The sequence below is a fragment of the Neovison vison genome, chromosome 8, assembly GCF_020171115.1.
Source record: "Neovison vison isolate M4711 chromosome 8, ASM_NN_V1, whole genome shotgun sequence".
In the NCBI taxonomy this organism is placed as follows: Eukaryota; Metazoa; Chordata; class Mammalia; order Carnivora; family Mustelidae; genus Neogale; species Neogale vison.
Window position 1 is genome coordinate 117,696,541 of NC_058098.1, and position 20,179 is coordinate 117,716,719.

General features: G+C 45.3%; 1 protein-coding gene across 3 annotated transcripts in view; it reads left to right on the plus strand.

The window, feature by feature from the left end:
* The window catches only part of CRIM1 (cysteine rich transmembrane BMP regulator 1), a 189,615-nt gene that overhangs the window by 102,747 nt on the left and 66,689 nt on the right, over positions 1-20,179 (plus strand). For all 3 annotated transcript variants that reach the window (XM_044261765.1, XM_044261764.1, XM_044261767.1), the window contains 3 exons: positions 5,851-5,972; positions 12,953-13,135; positions 15,693-15,890. In XM_044261765.1, the coding sequence (XP_044117700.1) occupies positions 5,851-5,972; positions 12,953-13,135; positions 15,693-15,890 (503 nt within the window). The remainder of the gene's footprint in view (positions 1-5,850; positions 5,973-12,952; positions 13,136-15,692; positions 15,891-20,179) is intronic.

Sequence of the window (20,179 nt, forward strand, 5' to 3'; positions counted from 1 at the left end):
AAAGCTTCTTCAGAGGGAAGGAGGCCCACCATGAGCTGGGCCTGAAAGTCACGGGCTGGCAAGGAGAAGGGGATGGGGCGGGGAGGAGCCAGGAGCATGGGAGTGCAGGCGTGTGATGTGCTCCAAAGCCGGGGTGGGCCCCAGGAGGAGCAGTGGGAGGCCGGGGTGGGCGCCAGGAGGAGCAGTGGGAGGCCACGAGCCAGGATCGGACTGTTGAGCGAAGGGAAAGCGAAGGGCAATAACAAAGGTGAGGTTTTAGAGTAAGAAGAGAGAAAGCTCATCCTGCTCCAGCCGTCTCATTTTAGGGACGAGAAACATGCATCCCGGTGTGGCTGCCGGTGGTGACAAGGTTCCTGGTAGATGATGGCATGACCTAGTCGCCGTTGTGTCTTTCTTCCCGCCACGTGCTTCTCACTCCTGAGAGACTGTATTGGGACAGGAAGGAGATATTGTAAATGATTGAGAGCAAGTGCTACGAATCATCTTTCTTATTAACAAGATAGATCTGTTGCACTTGGCTTTTTCTATTGGGAGGTGCACATGAAGCCATGGCAGCGAGAGCCTGCCCTTCCGGGAGCAAGTTGCTCAGAAAGCGGGTCCTGGGTTCCCTTGAGTGGTATCTCCTGGAGGGCTCGTGATGCAGCCGGATGCCGAGCCCTGCCCCAGACTCACAGACAGACTCTTCCGGAGGGAGGCTCCCTGGAATCAGCATTCTAGATGGACTCATCGTCCTTCCCTCCACACACTAATTTTGGAAAAGTGCTTTAACTATTAGCTCTCAGTCTGAAATTTATGCCTGTAAAAACAACACATGGTTTAATCTCTGACTTACCATAAATTAAATGTTTATTCCAGATTATTGTTTTGATGGCTTTATCCTTTTTTTTTTTTTTTTTTCATTTCCAAGACAAATAAGACCCCCACTAGAGGCATTCACAGGAGAGGCAGTAAGATTTTGATTTTTGTAGGATGAGTGTGTTCCGTCCCAAGAGTTCAGCACCCATGTGTATTACTGAAGGTCAGAGGAGAGAAAATTAATCCTGGTCGCCTTTTTTTTTTTTTTTTTTTTTTAAAGGTTTCAAGTTTTTACTTGAACTCCAGTTAGTGAACATATAGTATAATCCTAGTTGCTTTTTGATCGGAGAAGGCCTTGTAGGGTGGGTGGTCTTCGGGTTGCATGGAATTCACCAGGGGCAGACGAGTTGAGGCGGAGTGCACATCCCAGCCGTGGCACCGGGTTGGGTGGGCGTCGGTGGGGTGAGCGGATTCGGTGACTGGCAGATTGCCCTTGTTGCTCAAGTGCAGCTGATGGAGGAACCAGTAGGACACGGAAGCTCGAAAAGATGAGAGGCTGGACTTGCAGGCCCCCTGGGGGCTGCGCTGGGACTCTGGCCTGCCTGGGACTGTCTGTGTCACCCAGGAAGCAGAGGACAGGAGGGGAAAGCATCACTGTATATGGCCTTTCAGCCATCGTAACCAGCCAGCCCAGGCCTCCGAAGGAGGGGAGTGCCCTCTAGGGGCTTAGCTGGTTTCTGAGTGTCGTTCTTCACTGCTATTCAGGTGCTCAGATGCCCACTAAGCTGCACCCATTACCTCCTTGAGAAAAAAGACAGCTTCGGCAGCCCACCTGGCTGCAGCTGTGATTACATTATGCCAAAATTTATTAATGTGGTGCCGTGATTGATCATTATCTTAATACTGAGGATCACATTAGAAGCTTGATTTTTCCGGCAAATTGCACATACAGGTTGCTTCTTGTTTGAAGTTCAAAAGCCCTTAGCCCACATATTGTATGATCCTATTTATACGACCTGTCCCGAAGAGACTGGCCCACAGAGGCAGAACAGAGATTCGTGGTTGCAAGGTCTGGGGGAGGGAATGGGCATACAGGGCTTCTTTTTGAGGTGATGAAGATGTTCTAAAATTAGGTAGTATGGTTGCACAACCCTGTGAATATAAAACCACGGAATTGCACTTTAAAGAAGTGAATTTTATGGTATGCTAATTATATCTCAATAAAGGTGTTATTTTATTTACTTTAAAAAAAAAAAAAGCCTTCAGCAGTTCTGCTCTAGTGTCCACAAATAGCTCTGCCTCAAGTAGCCTTTTTGAGTTCATGGAACAGAAATCTCAGTGTTTTGCTTCTCACTTTCTCTTCTGTGTTTTTGTTTTGTTTAGTTCCTGTTACCCCTCTTTTATTCATTTCCCGTTCTGCTGAATGTAACAAGTTACTTATTAGTGACTACGCAAAGTAGATGCAAGGAGAGCTCGTGGTAAAATGCGCACTCGAGTCACCACAGAACACAGTGAGAGGAGTTTAAGGGAAGTATGGGATCTGACGGCTGCGAGACAAGCCGTCTTTTGAGGTTGGCCCCGGAGGACAGATGGCATCTGGACAGACAGCTGGATAAGGAGGGTTCAGGAGGGAGCAGGGGTGAGCAGTGCAAAGGCAGCAGAGTGAGGGCTTATGTGGAGAAGAGAAGTGACCTGAGCAGAAGGAGAATGAAGAGAAAGACCACAGAGTAGAATTGGAGGGAAAGGCCTGTGGACTTGACAGTGTTGAATGCTGGGCTGAGCAGCTGCGCAGGTCAATGAGGAGCCCGTGAAGACTTCTGATGTCGGAAGTACGGGAACGGGGCGGTGGGATGGGTGGGAAGGAGAGATCCAGGGGAGGCCAGGGGAGAGCATGGAAATCGGTGGGGGAGAGGGTGGATTTAGAAGTGAGGGTAAGTGTTAACATGGATGTCATGAGCTTCTCTTTCTTGTGTGTCGCTCTGTTTCCTCTGCCAATGATCCACACGTTTTCTTAATTTTCTTGCTTACTCTTTATCCAGGCAGGAGATAAAGGGTAGGAGGAAGACTGGGGAGACGGGACAGAGAAAGAATAAAAATGAAGAGAATAAAAATGAAGGGTAAAGTCGTAAGGACAAATGAACAGTTTGCATGCTTCAGTTGTTTTGTCACTCAGCATTTCCTCTTCACGATTCCCTGGAAGAGAATCTAGGCTCTTCCAGTGGAGAGCACAGAGCAGGAAGCCTTGTTTAATTTCAGGTCAGTTGTGAAAGCTGTGTGCCTCACTGTTCCCGTCTGTAAAAGGGAAGAATACCGATCTCCAGTGTAGGTAAACCAGGGAATCTGCCATAATCGTATTACAGAATTTTTTACAACTACATTGGACTCACATAATTTGTAGACAAAACAAATTTCTGTGGCAGGTAAGAGTCCTGCTGAGTCCCCCCCGGTTTGTGAGACAGAGAGTGTAAACCCATCTGTCAAAACATATTCCATGTGAGTCGTACTGTGTGGAACTACAGGAAATTGCTCTTTGACTATTTTTGACATATAGGAAAATGATAGTTTTCCTAAAGTTCCAACTTAATAGGAAGTTGCTTGATAGATATCTGATGTGAGCCCAGGTTTTCACCCGTCCTGGTTTTCTAGTAAGTTCCTTCATTATTCAGGTGCTAATGGTCTCTAACAAACCTGCCCATCTTTGGTTTAGGGGAAGCTGTGAGAAGTCAAAAGATAGCAAGAAGTGAGGAAGGCTTGCCAAAGGGCTAGTGCAGAAGGGGAAGGGAGCTGGGGGCAGACCAGCCAGCAAAACCAGGGACACCTGAGTCCTCGGAACTTGAACATGCAGTCATTCTGGGTTTAGAAGTGAAAATTCTGCATCAGGGGTTTTCCTTTGCTAAGTAGGTTACTAGGCAGTTGTGTGCAGTTTCAGACCTTCCGTAACATACTGCAGACAACCTTTGTGAATCTCTACAAATGCAAGAGAGAGATATAAATGTTGGGAGGCAGGTCAGATGTGAAAGGAAAAGAAAGAAGCCATAGGGCAGACTCCGTTACAGGATTTCTGACAGCCGAGAAGAGAGCCTGGCACGTGAATGCCCATACGTGTCCAGGAAAGGTTACGGGGCTGAAGGACAGCTGAAGAGGTGTTTTTTGGTTCATTGTATACTCTTTTGGTGTTTGAATTAGAATGATTCCCTGAAACAGGGAGGAAGGCGGATCCCGGAACAGGTGGAAGAAAAGATTAGTCAGCTCTTCTGGTGGGCTGCTTTCATTGTAATCGGGGTCAGATAACAGGATCAGGGCACGGCCTCTCAGTCCCCGAGCCCCGTTTATCTGTAAAGACAGAAGGGTTGAAGTTGTACAGAGGATCAAGAATAAATGTAAATAATATATCATTACTGTAACATCACAGGGATAGGATTATCTGCTTAAAGCTGCAGGGACAAGGCACATACAGATGACACTATGGGATAACCTTTGCAGGAGCTAAAAGACCGGTTCATCTTTACCCAACCCCATAAGGTGATTGTCCTTTGGGAATACAGATCTGCCCACATAGAGCAGGCAAACGTTTATCTTAGAGCGTAGGAAGAAACACCATTGCAGCAAAACCTTACTATCTAAACCCCTCTTCTCCCCCAGGTGCCCAGTATAACCATTGCCCCACTGGGAAGAAGGCTGAAAGCGCCCACCTTGAAGAGGGGTTGTTGACAACTTTCCAGTTGCTTTCATGGTCTTTGGTGCAAGTTTTAATTGAAATTTGTTTCCTTTTTAGTTTGATGGTTATATAAATGTAACTAGACCTCTGAGTCTGATTATTAAGGTACTTGTGGACTACATGCATATTTTAATTTGTTAAACATCCAGAGAACAATAGGAGAACAAAACAATCATTTCAGTAGAGGGGATGGGAAACAACACCAAAATTAATGAGGGTGTTACTAGTGTTACTTCCCTGCTGGGAGTGTTACTCTCCCGTGATCTTGACCCACACTGTACCCAAATACCCACATACTTCCTGCATGGATGTCCCCTTTTAGGATGCCTTCCTTTCACCCCTGTCAACCCGGGAACTCCCTTTCTGCCTTCTGATCCCCACTTCCAGCGCACCCCAGGGCTGGAGTCCAGCTGCTCCTTCCTTTTATTTCATTTATATCCTGCTGCCCTGAGCTTCTCATTCCTGCCTTGGTCCTTGTACCAGATCATCCGCAGGCAGTTGACGACATTTGGTTTTCCTGTGGATACCCACCACTCTAACTCTTCTCTCTTTAGGCTGGTTTCCCAGCAGAGTTGCAGTTAAGGAAGGGTGAGAGCCGGCAGAGCGACCTCACAGTTCAAGGAATACTCATGCGTGCGCGTAGGCATAAATGGGCATGTGGTAGCCTAGAAGATGCCCCAGACTAAGACTGTCAGCTTCCATGTCGCTGTCAGGAAGTCCACTTACCGAAGCTTATGCTGTTTCTAAAGACCTCCTCAGTCTTTAGGCAGAGTCTGTTTCTTCTGTGATACACAATTATAAATTAATGTGGCTAAAGATAAGGGCGCTCCTAGACACAATCACACTGACGAAAAGGGACTCAAAAGCTACTAATAGCTGAAAGAAGGGTCAGAAGAATCCCTGAAAAACACCAAAAGGTCAACAGCAAAGCTGCAACACAGAGTCATTTACACAGAGCACCCCTTCGGCCTGAGCCCGTGTGAGCTTACCTGATCTGTGGGTAATCCCATAATGTACACCCATAAACTCGGCCCCACACCATCAAGGAAATGCAGGTTATGCTGGACTGGTCAAGTAAGAAACAACATAATACATTTTAGAGATATTTCTATCAAAATGGTTAAAATTTAAAATATGGGTGTGTATTAAGGAGATGAGCCTCAGTTACTGGGATTGCAGATTACGTTAGCTCCATTCCCCATTCCCCCGTGACCCCAGATACACAGGACACTGCCCTACAGACAAGCTCGTGCCACAGCCCCCGCCACCTTGCGGGCTTCGGACTTCTATGTTGTTGTTTATTCATGGGGTTTTCCTTCCCTTTTCTTTGGTTTCAGATGCGAGTGTCTCTCTGGCTTATGTGGTTTCCCCGTGTGTGAGGTGGGATCCACTCCTCGCATAGTCTCTCGTGGAGATGGAACACCTGGAAAGTGCTGTGATGTCTTTGAATGTGTTAATGGTACGTGGGGTTTCTCTTGTTCTCAGAGAGTGTACATTCCTGCAGGAGGATGGGAGGGGTCTGTCTGGCCACTTTTGCCTTTTGTAAGGCAGGGCCTCTACTCAGGGGCTCAGAGCAACTCCCTCAAGAAAGTAGGTCTGCTAGAGATCCCACAGTGCAGCAACGGCAGTGAGGAAAGGGGATCCTCGTTCCATCAGAGAGAGGATTTCGGAGGTGGAGGCACAGACTCATGTAGCTGTCACACTCCGCTGTTTCAGTAGTGCAGGAATGTTAGGATTTCAAGGAAAGGCTCATGGAGCCTGTGATCATCCTGCCACTGCTGTCAGGAGCCAGTCTGTGGAACTAACGCCACATGGAAGCTGCACAACTTGAGACAGGAGAGGCGTTGCTCGCCCAACGGAGTGTTTTCCTACTTAGCACGTCTGTGACCGTGCTGGGTCATTCGTATTGGCCTGCTTTTGGCTTGAGCCTTGCGGCCCGGAAAAGGCCTTCCTCAGTCACAAGATTCCTTCAGATAGAATCCATGCCTGCCTCACCCTTTCCCCTGTTGCGAGAGGGCTTGGTGTTTGGTGACATGGGGCTGATTGAATTTAGATGCTAGAAGGGAGAAGAACCTAAGACCTGTCCCTCCCTCAGAATTTTCAGAAGGAAAACAAAGAATAAAAGCCAAGCGAGTGAAATGTCAATAATTCTAGCACTGTTTAGTCAATACCTAGACACAAGGAAAATGAAGACGCATTTGGACAAGTCCAACAAAATCACACATGCAGAAACCTCTAAGACACCAGAGTTCGGAAGAATTTCCGCCCTCTCTCAAGCTTGCCCTTTTCCCCGAGAAAATTAAAAGGGAGTCCTGTTTGATTGCGTCCTGTAGTTTTGAGTCCAGCGGCCACCTGTCGTTCTGTTCGTTTTGCTTTGAGGAAACACTTGTGGTATGGCTTCATGGTTGAGAGAACGTAGACTGGAACCGAATGACCTCGCTTTGAGAACTGGTTCCTCTACTCACTGGTTGGGTAACCTTGGGTGCCTCTTGGTCTCCCTGGGCCTCAGTCTCCACATCTGCCAAATGGAGTGAATAACCATCATTTACCTGAGGTTTTCTATGTGAAGCACTCGCAGTGGAGCCTCAAGAGCACATGGTTTTATTTTGGGGACCCACCTCCTATTCACATCCACAGACACTGTTCTGGATGTTCCCAGGGGCTAGAGAAGGTGAGAGGCGCTTCCTGACTCAGACCTCGCGAATCCAAGGCACAAGTGCAGAAAAAGTCCATTCTCAGTGCTTCTCGTCACCTGTAGTCACGTGTGGTAAACACCAGCTCATGGCCCAGCTTTCTGTCTGGTACCGCTGCATACGTGTATTTGTTGGTGACGTTTTGTGAGTATTTAACTCCTGCCATTGGAGACGGAGTCCCTGCTTCCCCTGGACTCCCAGCCTCTCAGAGGTGCTTCCTTCCAGGACCGCTTCCTTTGCACGTGCTCTCATGTCTGTGTCTCCTTCTCCCACCTGAACCGCCAGAGGCAGAGAGTCTGTCCCTGTCCTGTGGGCAGGCGCGTGTTGTCTGCCTCACGGAGGGCACCCGGGGCTTCTCGGGGGAGTGAGTGAGCAGATTCATGTCATCTTAGCTCCCGCTAGAGGGGGCTGTTAAATACCAGCCCACAGAGGGGCTACTTTGTGGGACTCCTCCATCTTTTACTGCCCTTCCTGAAACATTAATCTTGAAAGTCACTTGTCCCCTGGAAATACCACTGCTAGTAATACGATTTGCTGTTGTGTCCTCTGGGTGAGGAGGAGGTGTGCCTTTCTTCTTTCCTTACATCTCGATTATAGAAATTTGTGCATATGCCTTTCTTATCAGGACATTGACTTCACATCTCCCCCCAGTGCGGTGTGATTCAGACAGCTGAGCACTGCCCCACACCTCAGGGGCTGCGGGGGGATCTCTGGGGCCTGCTCCCGCGTGTGGCCTCACTTTTCATAGAGCTCTGAGTCCGGGAATGGGACTTGCCGTCTGCCATGAGCAAGTGCAGAGATGACAAAGCATCCTCTCGCTGTTTCTGGGGTTGCCTCTTTCTTGCCACCTCAAACGCGGGTCATCTTTGCTTTATTTGTTGTCCTGTTAGAATGTCTCTATTACTTAGTAACTGAGTTGTAGATGAGACTAGAAACTGTAACGCTGCGAAGATTCATAGTCAAGGAACAGCAATGATGTTTAAAGACGTTAGACCTGCAGGTCTGCATTTTACTACTTTGAGGTATACACATACATACACATGCATACACACTTATCTGTATGTATGTGTGCGTGCACATGTGTGTGTGTGCATATGTGCCCCCCTCCCCAGTGCCCTGGGAAAATCTTACCTGTCATAAGTTCATCATTAGAGGATATTACATATCAAAAACTCATTGTTGTCATCACTTAGAAAGGAAGGGGTCTATATATTTATATCTATAAAACTTTCCTTATCCACAAGAGATTTTAGGTTACTTTATAACAAAAACAACATAATGCTGAAATATTAATGAGAAAGCAGGGAATCCTAGACTGGTACATAAAAGTTGAACGAACGTGAAAACCAAAAAGAAAGCACCTGCAGGTACGTAGGCCGTGTCTGTCTGTGTTATTGCCAGGGCTGAACGTCAGCCGAGCCCCCAACCTCCTGGCCATCAAAGTGAGAAAAGGAGGTAGAGTCAGATACACAATTCTTATTTTTAGAGGAAAGAAACCTGTTGGAGGGGGCAGCTCTCGTCTCCTCTGGGTTTTTGGAAAGCTCTAGATGATGCAGTGGGCCTGTCCTGAGTTACTTTCATACCACCAAGGCAGACACAGTTTTCCTCTGTCACCAGAAAGCAGAAACAAAATATTAAAATGCAACTTCATGAAAGTAGTTCTCAGAGATCCGTGGGACACCCAGCTGGAGCCTAGATGAGGAGAGCATGGTCTCTTAGACTTTGAGAACTCCCCAAAATAGAGGAATAGTTCCAGAAACCCCCGCTCGGGAGACAGTGGGTGGATGTTAACATAAGTAACCCCATATTGTAAAAATGGAGACAGCATGTCAGCACTCGGTTCCTGAGCTGCCCGAGGCGATCCGCGTGTGTGTGTGCACGCGCGCTCACGCACGTTAAAATGAGCATTAAAGTGAAAACAAAATGAAAAATGTTCACAGAGAATTTGAGAACTCCTGTGTTTTGAAAACATTAGCCTGGATGAATAGATAGACTAGTCTCCCTAAATACTATTTTCGGTTTGGTTTGGTTTGGTTTGGTTTGGTTTGGTTTGGTTTGGTTTGGTTTTGGCGGTGGGACTGGAGGGTTGCAGACCAGGTAGAGGCAATTTGTGACTAGTTCTCTGAGGAGAGCTAAAAGGAGGATCTATGAGGTATTGGTTGAAGGACAGGCCTATTTAGAAACCCGAAGAATGGGTGGTACGCTTGAGCTCCTTTTGCAGAAGCTTAGCCGTCATCAAGGTCACCAGCTGGAGGTATGACCTCCACGGGGGTGGAGCAGTCTGGAGTCCCCTTCAGGACTGTGTCTGGACTCGGGCCCACTAACAAAAGTGCCATCATCTGTCAGCTGGAAGAGAGTGATGGCCTTTACTTTTAGATGGGTGCATGTTCTCCATTTAGCTCTCATACACCCTGTTGTCTTACACGAGCCCACCCCCTCATTCCTGGAGGACTTCGGATCTGAAATCTCAAGCCTACAGTGTGGAAGTGATCATTTGGCTGCTTCAGATATGTGATCAGTTGTGTATGTGTATGTACAAACATCTGAACTTTTTTATGAAAAAGCAGAACATCTCAGTCCAAGTGTCATAGCCAATAACTGACTTCCAGCATCAGACACTAACATGTGAAATTCACCAGTCATGGAGAGCCATACCCAAGGCTGGCTTAAGCTTCGTGTAAAATTTTGGCCTAGAAAACTCAGACCTGCAGAAATTAGTGCAAAAACATCTACCGAGAATCCTTTGTATAGTAATAATGCTCAGTAATGTTTCTGAGATAAAATATTTACTTCTACAGTAATGAAGAGAATACTGTACTTTGAAAGAAATTTTCCTCACGTGCACTAATTGAGCACCATTGTGTTCCTGGGGCCTTATCAAGCTGATCCTATTTAAGAGTGATACTACCTTTTGCAATCCTTTATAAGGGTTGTTCCCTTTTCCTTATCCTGCAGGCATTCTAGTGCATACACTTCCTCTCCCCGACCCAGGGACAAGGGCTTTTTCCTCTTCAGGTATTTAGAGCTGCATGCACCGCACCCTGTCTTTGTGACCTGTCTGTTTGCTCTTGACATGTGGAGATCTTCGTAGATGTCTACCATACAGTTACCTCTCATTTGGCTTATGTTGTCTACCCACTGGGCTTCCTACACAGCTCACCCACAGTTAGATGAGACCAGAGGCAAGATACTGGCCTTTTCACTGAGAGATTGAAGAGAAAAAGTAACAGAAGTGTATCCGTTTGGATTTTTCTTCCCCCTTCACATTTGATTTAAAGTTCTATGCTTTAGTCTTCTCCTTCATCAAAATAATATACTTGTCACATCTGCCAACCAGTGAAACCATCTATACCGTAAGGTTCTTTTTCGGGAATTCTGGAATATATTAAAGAGGGAAGAGAAGATTCCAGAACTTAGAAATATAAATTCAGTTGGACAGACGTAAAACATACACAAAAAATGACTAAAAAGACACTTTTATGCATCTCTGTATTGAGAAGTACAAATTACATAGTAAATCATTTCTTTGTAATATTTTTCATTTCCACAGCCACTTAAGTTGTCCTCTTAGAGAGGCAGTGGTCATCTCCCCATGTTCTGCGATTCCTCTCTCCCCTGCAGGCGGGGAAGTCATTGGTCATTGCTCCTCAAAGACCCCTGCTGTCCTTCTTACCAGGTATTTTCTCAAGAGCCTCTGTAAATTTCTCTCCACATCAAACGGATTTCATTATGTCGTGTGGGTGGTGCTATTATTATTATTATTATTATTATCATCATCATCATCCTAAAGAACCGATTATGTTTTCCAAACTGGGTTTTTGGCAACTCCTCATGTCTCAACCTTCCAGCCCCTTCTCTCTGTGTATTCGCTGGTGAGACTTAATTGCCAAGTCCTCATTCAGCCCCGTCCCTTCCCGCTTAAGCTCCTGCACCACCTCCCACCCCACCATAAAGACGGTTCATCTGCAGCAGCGATATTCATAACCAGACTCTCCCCTCCTCACCTCTTCTCATCTTGTGTGGAGATTTGTAGCTTCACACAGATGGTAGATGTGGCTGGTTAATGCAGCCAAGTAATTAATATTGATGGGTTCTCCATTTTTCTCTCACTTTGAACGGGTGCTCAGCCTTTCGTTAGGGTGGACGGCTTTACCTCTCTGCAGAGCCTGCAGATTGGATTTGTGAGGGCACCACCGTCTTCTGTACCTGGAAACCCGTGCTCTGGCTGCCCGGTTCCTTCCAGTCCCAGCTCAGATTAGTGTGTTGGCCGAAAGCGTATGGAGGAATTCTGAGTTGTCGTAAGATGCTACTTAACCCAACCTTAATTTTCGGAGAAAAGGAATACTGTATACCGCCGCAGCAGGGAGGAGGTTCATACGTGTGCGTTTGCCGCCTGTGTAAACGGGTGCACGGCCACCTCCAGCCAGTTAAGTCACCCAGCCGCTTCTAAGGCTCATTTTCCCAATCAAAGAAATGGATGGTAACACTTGCTCTGTCTTCTCCACTGGACTGCTACAAAATCAAATGAGAAAGTCATTGTCCTTAAATACAAATCAAGTGCAAATATACTCAAATTAAGAGGCGGTGAAAGTCTCTCTCTAAATTGTGAACATGCAGGGTGACATATTAAATGATGTTGGGGAAGAGAAACCCGTGAGAAATGCATGTATCATAATCCAGTTTTTCCCACCTTATTAAACAGGGTACATCAACGCAGGAGACCTTTCTTCAACATGGGAGTTTTTTTATGTTGCCAGCTTTATTGAGGCACATATCGTGCAATTCACTAAGTTAAGTTGTATAATTCAGGAGTTTTTAGTATATTCACAGGGCTGTATAATCATCACAGTCAATTTTAGAACGCTCATGAATCCCCATAAAAGTTCCCAACTCATCCAACTCGTTAGTTCCAACTCACTCCCCATTTGCCCCCCCAGCCCCCAGTATTAAGCAACAGCTAATCTAGTTTTTATCTCTGTAGATGTGCCTATGATGGGCATTTTGTGTAATTAGAATCATATAATATGTTTGGGTTTTTGTTTGGCTTCCTTTAATTAGCATAATGCTTTCAAGGTTCATTAATGTTGTTGCATATATTAGAACTTCATCCCTCTTCACAGCCAAGAAGTATTTCGTTGTATGGATATACCACATTTGTCTGTCCTTCACATCAGTTTGTAGACATTTAGGTTGTTCCCAGGAAGTGGAATGGTGTTTTGTTAAAGTCTAAGTACTATTAAAAAAAAAAAAAGTCTAAGTACTATTATAGATTATTAAGCTAGATAGAGGGAAAAAAAGAATTTAGGAAAGAACACTGCGAAAACACAAAAATACCGTCTCTAAAAAGGCCTAAATAATTTTTTTGAAGCAGAACAAAACCTAATGTGGGGGCAAGATCATTTTTTTAAGGCAGAGAATTCGTAATCTCTTTAAAGCACATATCAGATACGTGAGTTTCGTGTTTGGAGGGTCACCTTTCTTTGGAGGGTGGGGTAAGGCAGTATAGGTTTTGTTAAGGAGAATTTCAATTCCTTGGGGTAAAGAGAGCTATGTGACTTTTTAAATTTTAGTTTATTTTGCATTGCCTTATTGCTTCTGTTTTTTAAAAAAATTATATTGAGTTTAGTACGTTTCTATCAAATTTTAACTTTCTGCTGTCATAATTTTCTTGAGGTTGTTGGGAAAACAAAAGGACACCACTCAGAATTGACTTTGAATGTGCCTTGTTTGCTTTAACTCCTTTCAGAAACAAAGCCAGCCTGTGTATTCAACAACGTGGAATATAACGATGGGGATATGTTTCGAATGGACAGTTGTCGGTTCTGCCGATGCCAAGGGGGTGTTTCCATCTGCTTCACGGCCCAGTGCGGAGAGCTGAACTGTGAGAGGTATTACGTGCCTGAAGGAGAGTGCTGCCCCGTGTGTGAAGGTAAGAAAAGGTGCTGATTAAAGATTAATAAGCATAGACATGGCTCAGGGTTTTAGTATCAAAATCCACCCAAAGCAGTCTTATCCAAAAATAGTGGGATATTGAAGAAGTTCCCATTTTTTGACATTCGTGGTCCATCTTTTAGGACTTTGATAACGCCAGGAAGGCTGTATGAAAATCTCTCCCCAAGAGTTTTGCCCTGGGTGTAGAAATGAGCCACCTGTTTCCACAGATCGACGTGAGATTTCCCACAACTGCTGTCAGTTACTCCCCTCTGGTTCTAGCAGGTCCTCACTCATTTCTGGGGCAAGTTCTCTTCACCTTGACATCAGAGTTCCCCCTGCTTTCTTTAAGTTGCTTGGCTAGAGCAAGCCAGCCCTGGCTGACCATCTCAGCCAGGCAGCTCAGAGAGGAGCTTGTCCTGCCTCCTTTGCACACCCATACCCCTCCAGGGAGGACCAGGACTCCACTGCCCTCCACTCTCTGAAAACGTGTGTTGGCGAGAGTGGGCTGTGTGGCACGGTGGTGACACCAGCTCAAGGCCCAGCCATGTGTCAGGTGTGGTCCTGGGTTGAAGGTTCTCAGGGGCCTGCTTTTTCTATATCCCCTCACCCCTCTAGGAACTAATAGTTTCACATGCTTCCAGTAGGCTTTATCCTCTTATCTCTGATATTTGTAAATAATAAACATTTCAGAATAATAATTCTGAATATCCATTCCTACAACCCACCCATTTTAAGGCTTAAGAAGTCGAAGTTCAGAAAAGTAGAACATTAGTTTGAGTTGATAATGAAATCAGGAATGATACCCCCACACCTGACTGTGTCTCTGCTATGACCACATCACACTGGTTCCCCAGAAAGGAGGATCATGTGAGCCTTCTTGTCTTGACTGACGAGGTCACAGACCTTCCATCTGGAATCAGACACCTCAGTCTCATGTCTGACATTCACCCTGTCTTTATCTGCGCACAGAGAACAGGAGGACAAAATATCATTCCACATTCCGTACCTTTTCCTGTTTTCCTAAAATCCTGTTCAGTGTCCAAGCTTTATTTACTACATAATACTCAAAATGTGAAAAGGTTTAAAATACACAAACTACGTTCCTAACACTGAATAACTGTTCATAATAGGGAAATTCTTTCCGTGTTAGCAATTATTTTGGTCAACATGGGAGAAAGGTGGTTTAATTTTTAGGTGCCATTGGGGATTAATTTTTTAAAAATCACATCAAACTTCTAACCTTCCCAAAAGATGTGTTCCCTAACTGGCCCCAGTTGGTAATAGTCGCTGAAACTATGTAGTGGTTGTTGGTGTAAAAACACAGATAGGAACCTCTGTGTAATAATCATAATGAGTTGTCTGGGCATGGATCTGGTTAGGTCTCACTTCCTGGAATTCAGATCCAGGCTCCGAGTAGAAATGAAGTATGAGGTGTACATATTTTTTATAAAGAAATTTATTAAGTCTTATCTAGCTCAGGTCTTTGACTGCTTCCATTTCTGGCAGCCCGGCTTTCTAAAGCCGGGACTGCATTATTTTAACTTCTGGCATTCTAACTTTCTTAGAATGCCGGTCCTTCTTTAGACTGGAGAGTTCCGAACTTGTAACTGCCTAGACTTCCCTCCCAGCTCTGCAGCCCTGACTTTTTGAAGCCAGATTTTATGTGTTTCTGAAAAAGAAAATGAAGTGGTTTATCGAGTGGCTCTCGTTATCATGGTAGTGGGGTGGGGAGCGCTGTGAGTTATACAAGCCTGATGATTCACAGACCTGTACCCCTGAAGCAAATAATACATTATATGTTGATTTAAAAAATAAACACTTTATAGGACCTTAAAAAAAAAATAATGGCGATTGAGGATTCTGTATGCAGTATTTATGTCCTGGTCAGTAATGTCAGAAAGCATGTTTTGTTTACAGTAGCCTTGGCTACTCTTGATCCACAGCCTGGGCTGCTGTTTGGCCACCCAGCTCACGGGAAGAAAAATGGCCGGGCTTCCCCGCCTTCCCTCCAGAGCACAAGCCATGACCCACGGTATGTCTAAACCAGCCTTGTCCTGAAGAAAGCCACAGCAAGTGCTTGCTGTACTCACCAGTGTCCACGTGCTGTCCACGTGAATCTCCAGGCACCCTAAGACAGACTTTAGTTATCCGAGAAGCCACAGTCTCCCTCTGAGTTGGATGGGGGCATTATTTTTCTACCTTACAGGTGGTGAAATTGAAGTATAATAAACATTAAAATTGACAACTCAGAAGACCTTGTCAAAAGCCTAAAATGGACCTGCATTTTGTAATTACCAGCCCACAGCTCTGTCCACAGTTTTGTGACTTTATGTAGTGGTAACACCTGCACATTGGTTTTTATGCTACAGATCCCCTGCCCCGTCTGCAGTGTCAGGAGGGGTGGACACGAATTCAGGGTGACAGCTGCTTTTGCATGTCCCCCTGGAGGCACTATGCAACCTGAGCTTCTGCCGATGACAGCAGGCAGAGATAAAACGTAGATTAAATTAGAATGCCCTCCGTCTTACCTGGAACTCACCTTTTTCATCTAGATCCCGTGTATCCTTTTAATAACCCTGCTGGCTGCTACGCCAATGGGCAGATCCGCGCCCACGGAGACCGGTGGCGGGAGGACGACTGCACGTTCTGCCAGTGCATCAATGGAGAGCCGCACTGCGTGGCAACGGCCTGCGGACAGAGCTGCATGAACCCCGTCAAAGTGCCTGGCGAGTGCTGCCCTGTGTGCGAAGGTAAGCCTGCCTCGTTGCTTCTAATGAGTCCCTGGCGAATGTCTCATGTTGGATAAGCTTCTACCAGTGTGTGCTTGTTTGTTTTTTATTTCCTCGGGCATGATGTCTGCTTCATGCTGTTGCCAGTTGCAGATGAATTTATTATACGGCCATAACTAATCGTTTGGGGCAAATGTTGCAAATTTGCAATGAGAACCGTGTGGTCTTAATTTTTACTGCCGCCAACATGCTTGTCTCAAGACTTTATGATGTAAGAATATATACATTTCAGTTCCATTCACTTAAAGCCTAATTAGCATCCAGAGGTCAACGTGGTGAAATAGAGTGGGAAATAAGACCCATGATGCAAGCGTGGCACGTTTGACTTTTCATGTTTCCATGAGCCCAGGAGTCCTGATGGCTGGAGGAAAAAGTCTGCAACCATCAAAGACAGTTTGCTCTTTCAACTGCCTTCACTCAGCAGCCCTTCTTCTGCTATCCTGAGGCTTTTCCTTAAGTCTTGGTTGCCTGCCTTCACTGCCCCTCTTCCTGTGTAGTGGGGAGGAGCCCCGGGCTTCCTAGGTTAGCCTCTCAAAAGCCCTACTCCAGCCCAATTGCCCCATCCTGGGAAGTGTCTTTGCACACTTAAGTCAGCCTTAATCCTCTGTGCCTGTTAGTACAGACAAGGGAGTGAATATTTATACTTACAGATCCAATAGAGAGTATCTGTCATTAAGAAGCACATTTGCATAGTAAAATGAACTACAGTGGATCATGTTGAAGGTGGATCCTTCTAGACTTTTTTAAAACAGCTCTTAAGAACTGACAGATCTTTTTAGAAATTGAGTTGGCTGGGGGCACCTGGGTGGCATGGCTGACTGAGCGGCCAACCCTGTATCCAACTCTTGGTTTCTCCTCAGGTCATGATCTCAAGGTTCTGGGTTCAAGCCCCATGGTACGCTCAGTGCAGAGTCTGCTTAAGACCCTTCCTCCCTCTTGCTCTGCCCCTCCCCACTGTTCGCTCTCTCTCAAACAAATAAAATCTTTAAAAAAAAAAAAAATGAAATTCAGTTGACTAAATTCTATATCAGGAAGTCTTTTGCTTCTGCCTTAATTGTAAGAAACTCAGGCTTCAGAGTTTGCCTGATTAGCTTTATTAACCCCGGAGGGCTTAGAATTCTAAAGAACTTAAAAATCATATAAAAATTTAAGCTGGAGGACTCTAGGTCTCCTGACATCACCAGTTCCCTCACCGTTACTTTGCTCACAGTGCAGCTGCCACACTCCAAAAGTTTATAGCTTCCAGATGACCAATTTTGTGAAAATCACCCACCCCTCACACGGACACTCCTCCCATGCCCTCAAGGCAGTGCTTCAGTGCCCGAAAAAGGAGTGGATGGAAATAGGGATGATGGTATAGGGTCGGCTTTATGAGAAAGGGTGCCTTGCTGAAACAGAGATGGAAATCTCTTTCCCTGAGGATTGGGGACAGTCTGCTGTCAACTTGAAATACTTACACCTTCATATACGTGTGGGATAAACTTTACTAGAAAGTTAAATCTTAAGTGTATTAACCAGCAAACACTAATCCTTTAACTTCATGAGTCTTGAATTATAAATTGAAAATAAGACTAAAAAGCTTATATTTAAAAAATAATAAGACCTTCCCTCTGAAAGTAAATGAAGGGAAGGCAAGCCATTTTGCAGGCATTGCAGGCACGTACCCACCACTGCGGTGATAAGAGCAGGGAGACTGTCCGTGACGAGCAGCGTCTGTGTGTGTGACACAGACTGACGGATTCGGGCGTCGTGATGATGTTTGCAGAGGGAGTGAACGTTAGTGTGATTACTTCGAGTTCGGTCTCACAGCATCTACGTGGAGTTATAATCTAATCTCCCACTGTCTGAGGAAGGAGTGATAAACTTCATAAAAGTTTATGAAGAACTTCTGGTTGTCCAAATACAGCACTGGACACAAAGAAATAAGCGACCACTCCTTGTTCAAGTCAGAGAAAATATCTTAGGCTGTTTTAAATTAGATGAGAAAAGGCATGCCCGTATTTTGGTACTGTGGGGTTAAGTGCTTTGTATTTGTACCTGATGTCATTGAATCCTCTCAGTAACACTGTGCTGAAGCCTTCCTCATCCCATTTAAAGATGAAGAAATTAAGGGTGAAAGAGACAAGGGTAATTTCCTCCCAGGTCAGTGGCGGTTAAGTAGCCTGGATGGGATACATGGACGTCTTGTCAGATTCAGCTACGTTCTGTTTCTCACACTCCCAGATGTCATCTGTTTGCTCCTACCCCTATTTCCAGTTTCCTTATTCATCTCTCTTCATTTTCGGCTCTTGGTCCTATGTTGGGGGAGGAGACAGGAGTGGCGTGGCAGTTTGAGAAGCTCAGGGGACCAATGCCTTTGGAGAGACCCATCACAGAGTTCCTTCCTGAGCCTCGGTATTGGGACAGTCTCCTCACCAGAACTCAGCATCTTGATTTCAAGCTGTACGCTTCTGCTGGTCTCTGTTCCCCTTCCTCGTCTAGCCTTTGGCACAGTCCATTTTCTAGTCCTCAGAGAACTAGATGATCTTGAATTTCTTGTTTTTGCTCGTAAGTAGTGAGTTTCGTGTAAGATTGTTCTTGCTCTCCATTAACTCTCGTTTTAAGATGTCATAGGAAGACAGAAAAATCCTTTTGGTATGGGATTAAAAAAACAGTGCCCAGCTTAAGAGTGAATCCTAAAAGGTTACTTATTAATAATTATAATAAACTTATAAAATATGCAGGGTGAATGAATTTTATTGCTTAGTTTAAGGGACTCAAAGTCTCTGGAACTGTTCGAAAATACTTTCTCAGCAGCATATTTAAGTAGAATTTCAAGTGATCTCAGAGTAGATTAGATGAAATAAAAAAGTCAAGTTGTTAATTAATGTGTAATACATGATCAGCCACAATTATTTGGAGGAAACCAGGACCAGTGGTGTTGATGAGTCTGCACACAGCAAATTCCTCCATGCACATTTAGCTGTCATCCTAGGGTACACATTCAGAGTCTGAAACGAGATAAAAGACCCCCCACAAAGATTGTCTAAATAAATTATGTATTACCAAACAGAGCATGTTAGGACCTGCCATAGACGACTGGTCACCTTGTTATGACCGTTGTTGTTCCTGGAGCTCCATACCTTCCAAGTGACAAACACCACCGTTTGGTTACTCCTGGAGGACTGGAGACTGGAACCTGGGGCCCCTTCAAGACTTGGCTGTTACTTGACAGCTAACTTGATTCACAAGTACCTAAGTGCTTTTTTAATTGGCACTTGAGTACTCTCGTGAGTGAGTCTTACTCCATTATTGTCAACACCCAGTTCAGGTATACAGATAAGCCAACTCGTTCTGTTAGTCTGTAACTGATTATATTCCTGGGTTTTGTTCTGCTGGCTTTTCTCTTCATTTCTTCTTATTCTTCAATCGCATGATTTAAGTTTTCTGCCCTTTTTCAAGAGCTAGGATGGGAGAGAATGGAATAGTATATAAAGTTTGCAATTTAAGTGTACAGATGGAAGATATGTCCTTATCTCCTCAAAAACTGAAAACAGGTGCATGGGTGATGCCGTTGGTTGAATGTGCAACTCTTGGTTTAGGCTCAGGTCATGATCTCAGGGTCATGGGATCGAGCCCCGCATTGGGCTTCGTGCCCAGCATGGAGTCCGCTTGAGACTCTGTCTGTCCCGCTGCCCCTCCCACTCATGCTCTCTCTCTCTGTCTCTAAAATAGATAAATCTTTAAAAAACAAACAAAAAAATGAAAAACCTGACAACAGAAAAGGAAGACAGCAGAATGAGGTCTTCCTCAGCATCTAGCACCGTTAGGGTCATCGAGTTTATAGCCCATAACGGTAGCTAACATTTCGTGCACGCTGACTGAGCCAGCCTGAGTGCTTTAAAGATCAACAACTCATTGACCCTCATAGCTCCCCTCTGGTAGCACCATCCTAGTTCATCCTTACAGAACCCAAAGTTTAGAGCTCGTGGAACTTGCCTTGGGTCATACAGCTCCAAGATGGCAGAGCAGGGTGTTCCCGGAGCCTTGGCTCTGGAGCCCGCAGGTGGAGTGCCTGTGAGCCAGACCCTGCACTGCACTCCAGGTTTACCAGTAGCCTGAACACGGCTGCTCCCCATGAGATAGGAGTTTAGCATATTCTTTTGAATCTGTGAAACAGCACCTGACATGGAAGTAGGCACTGGGAAGTTGTTAATGAATAAATGATGAGTGAGTGAGTTTTAGGGAGTGAGGGAGAGCCTGGAGTAGGA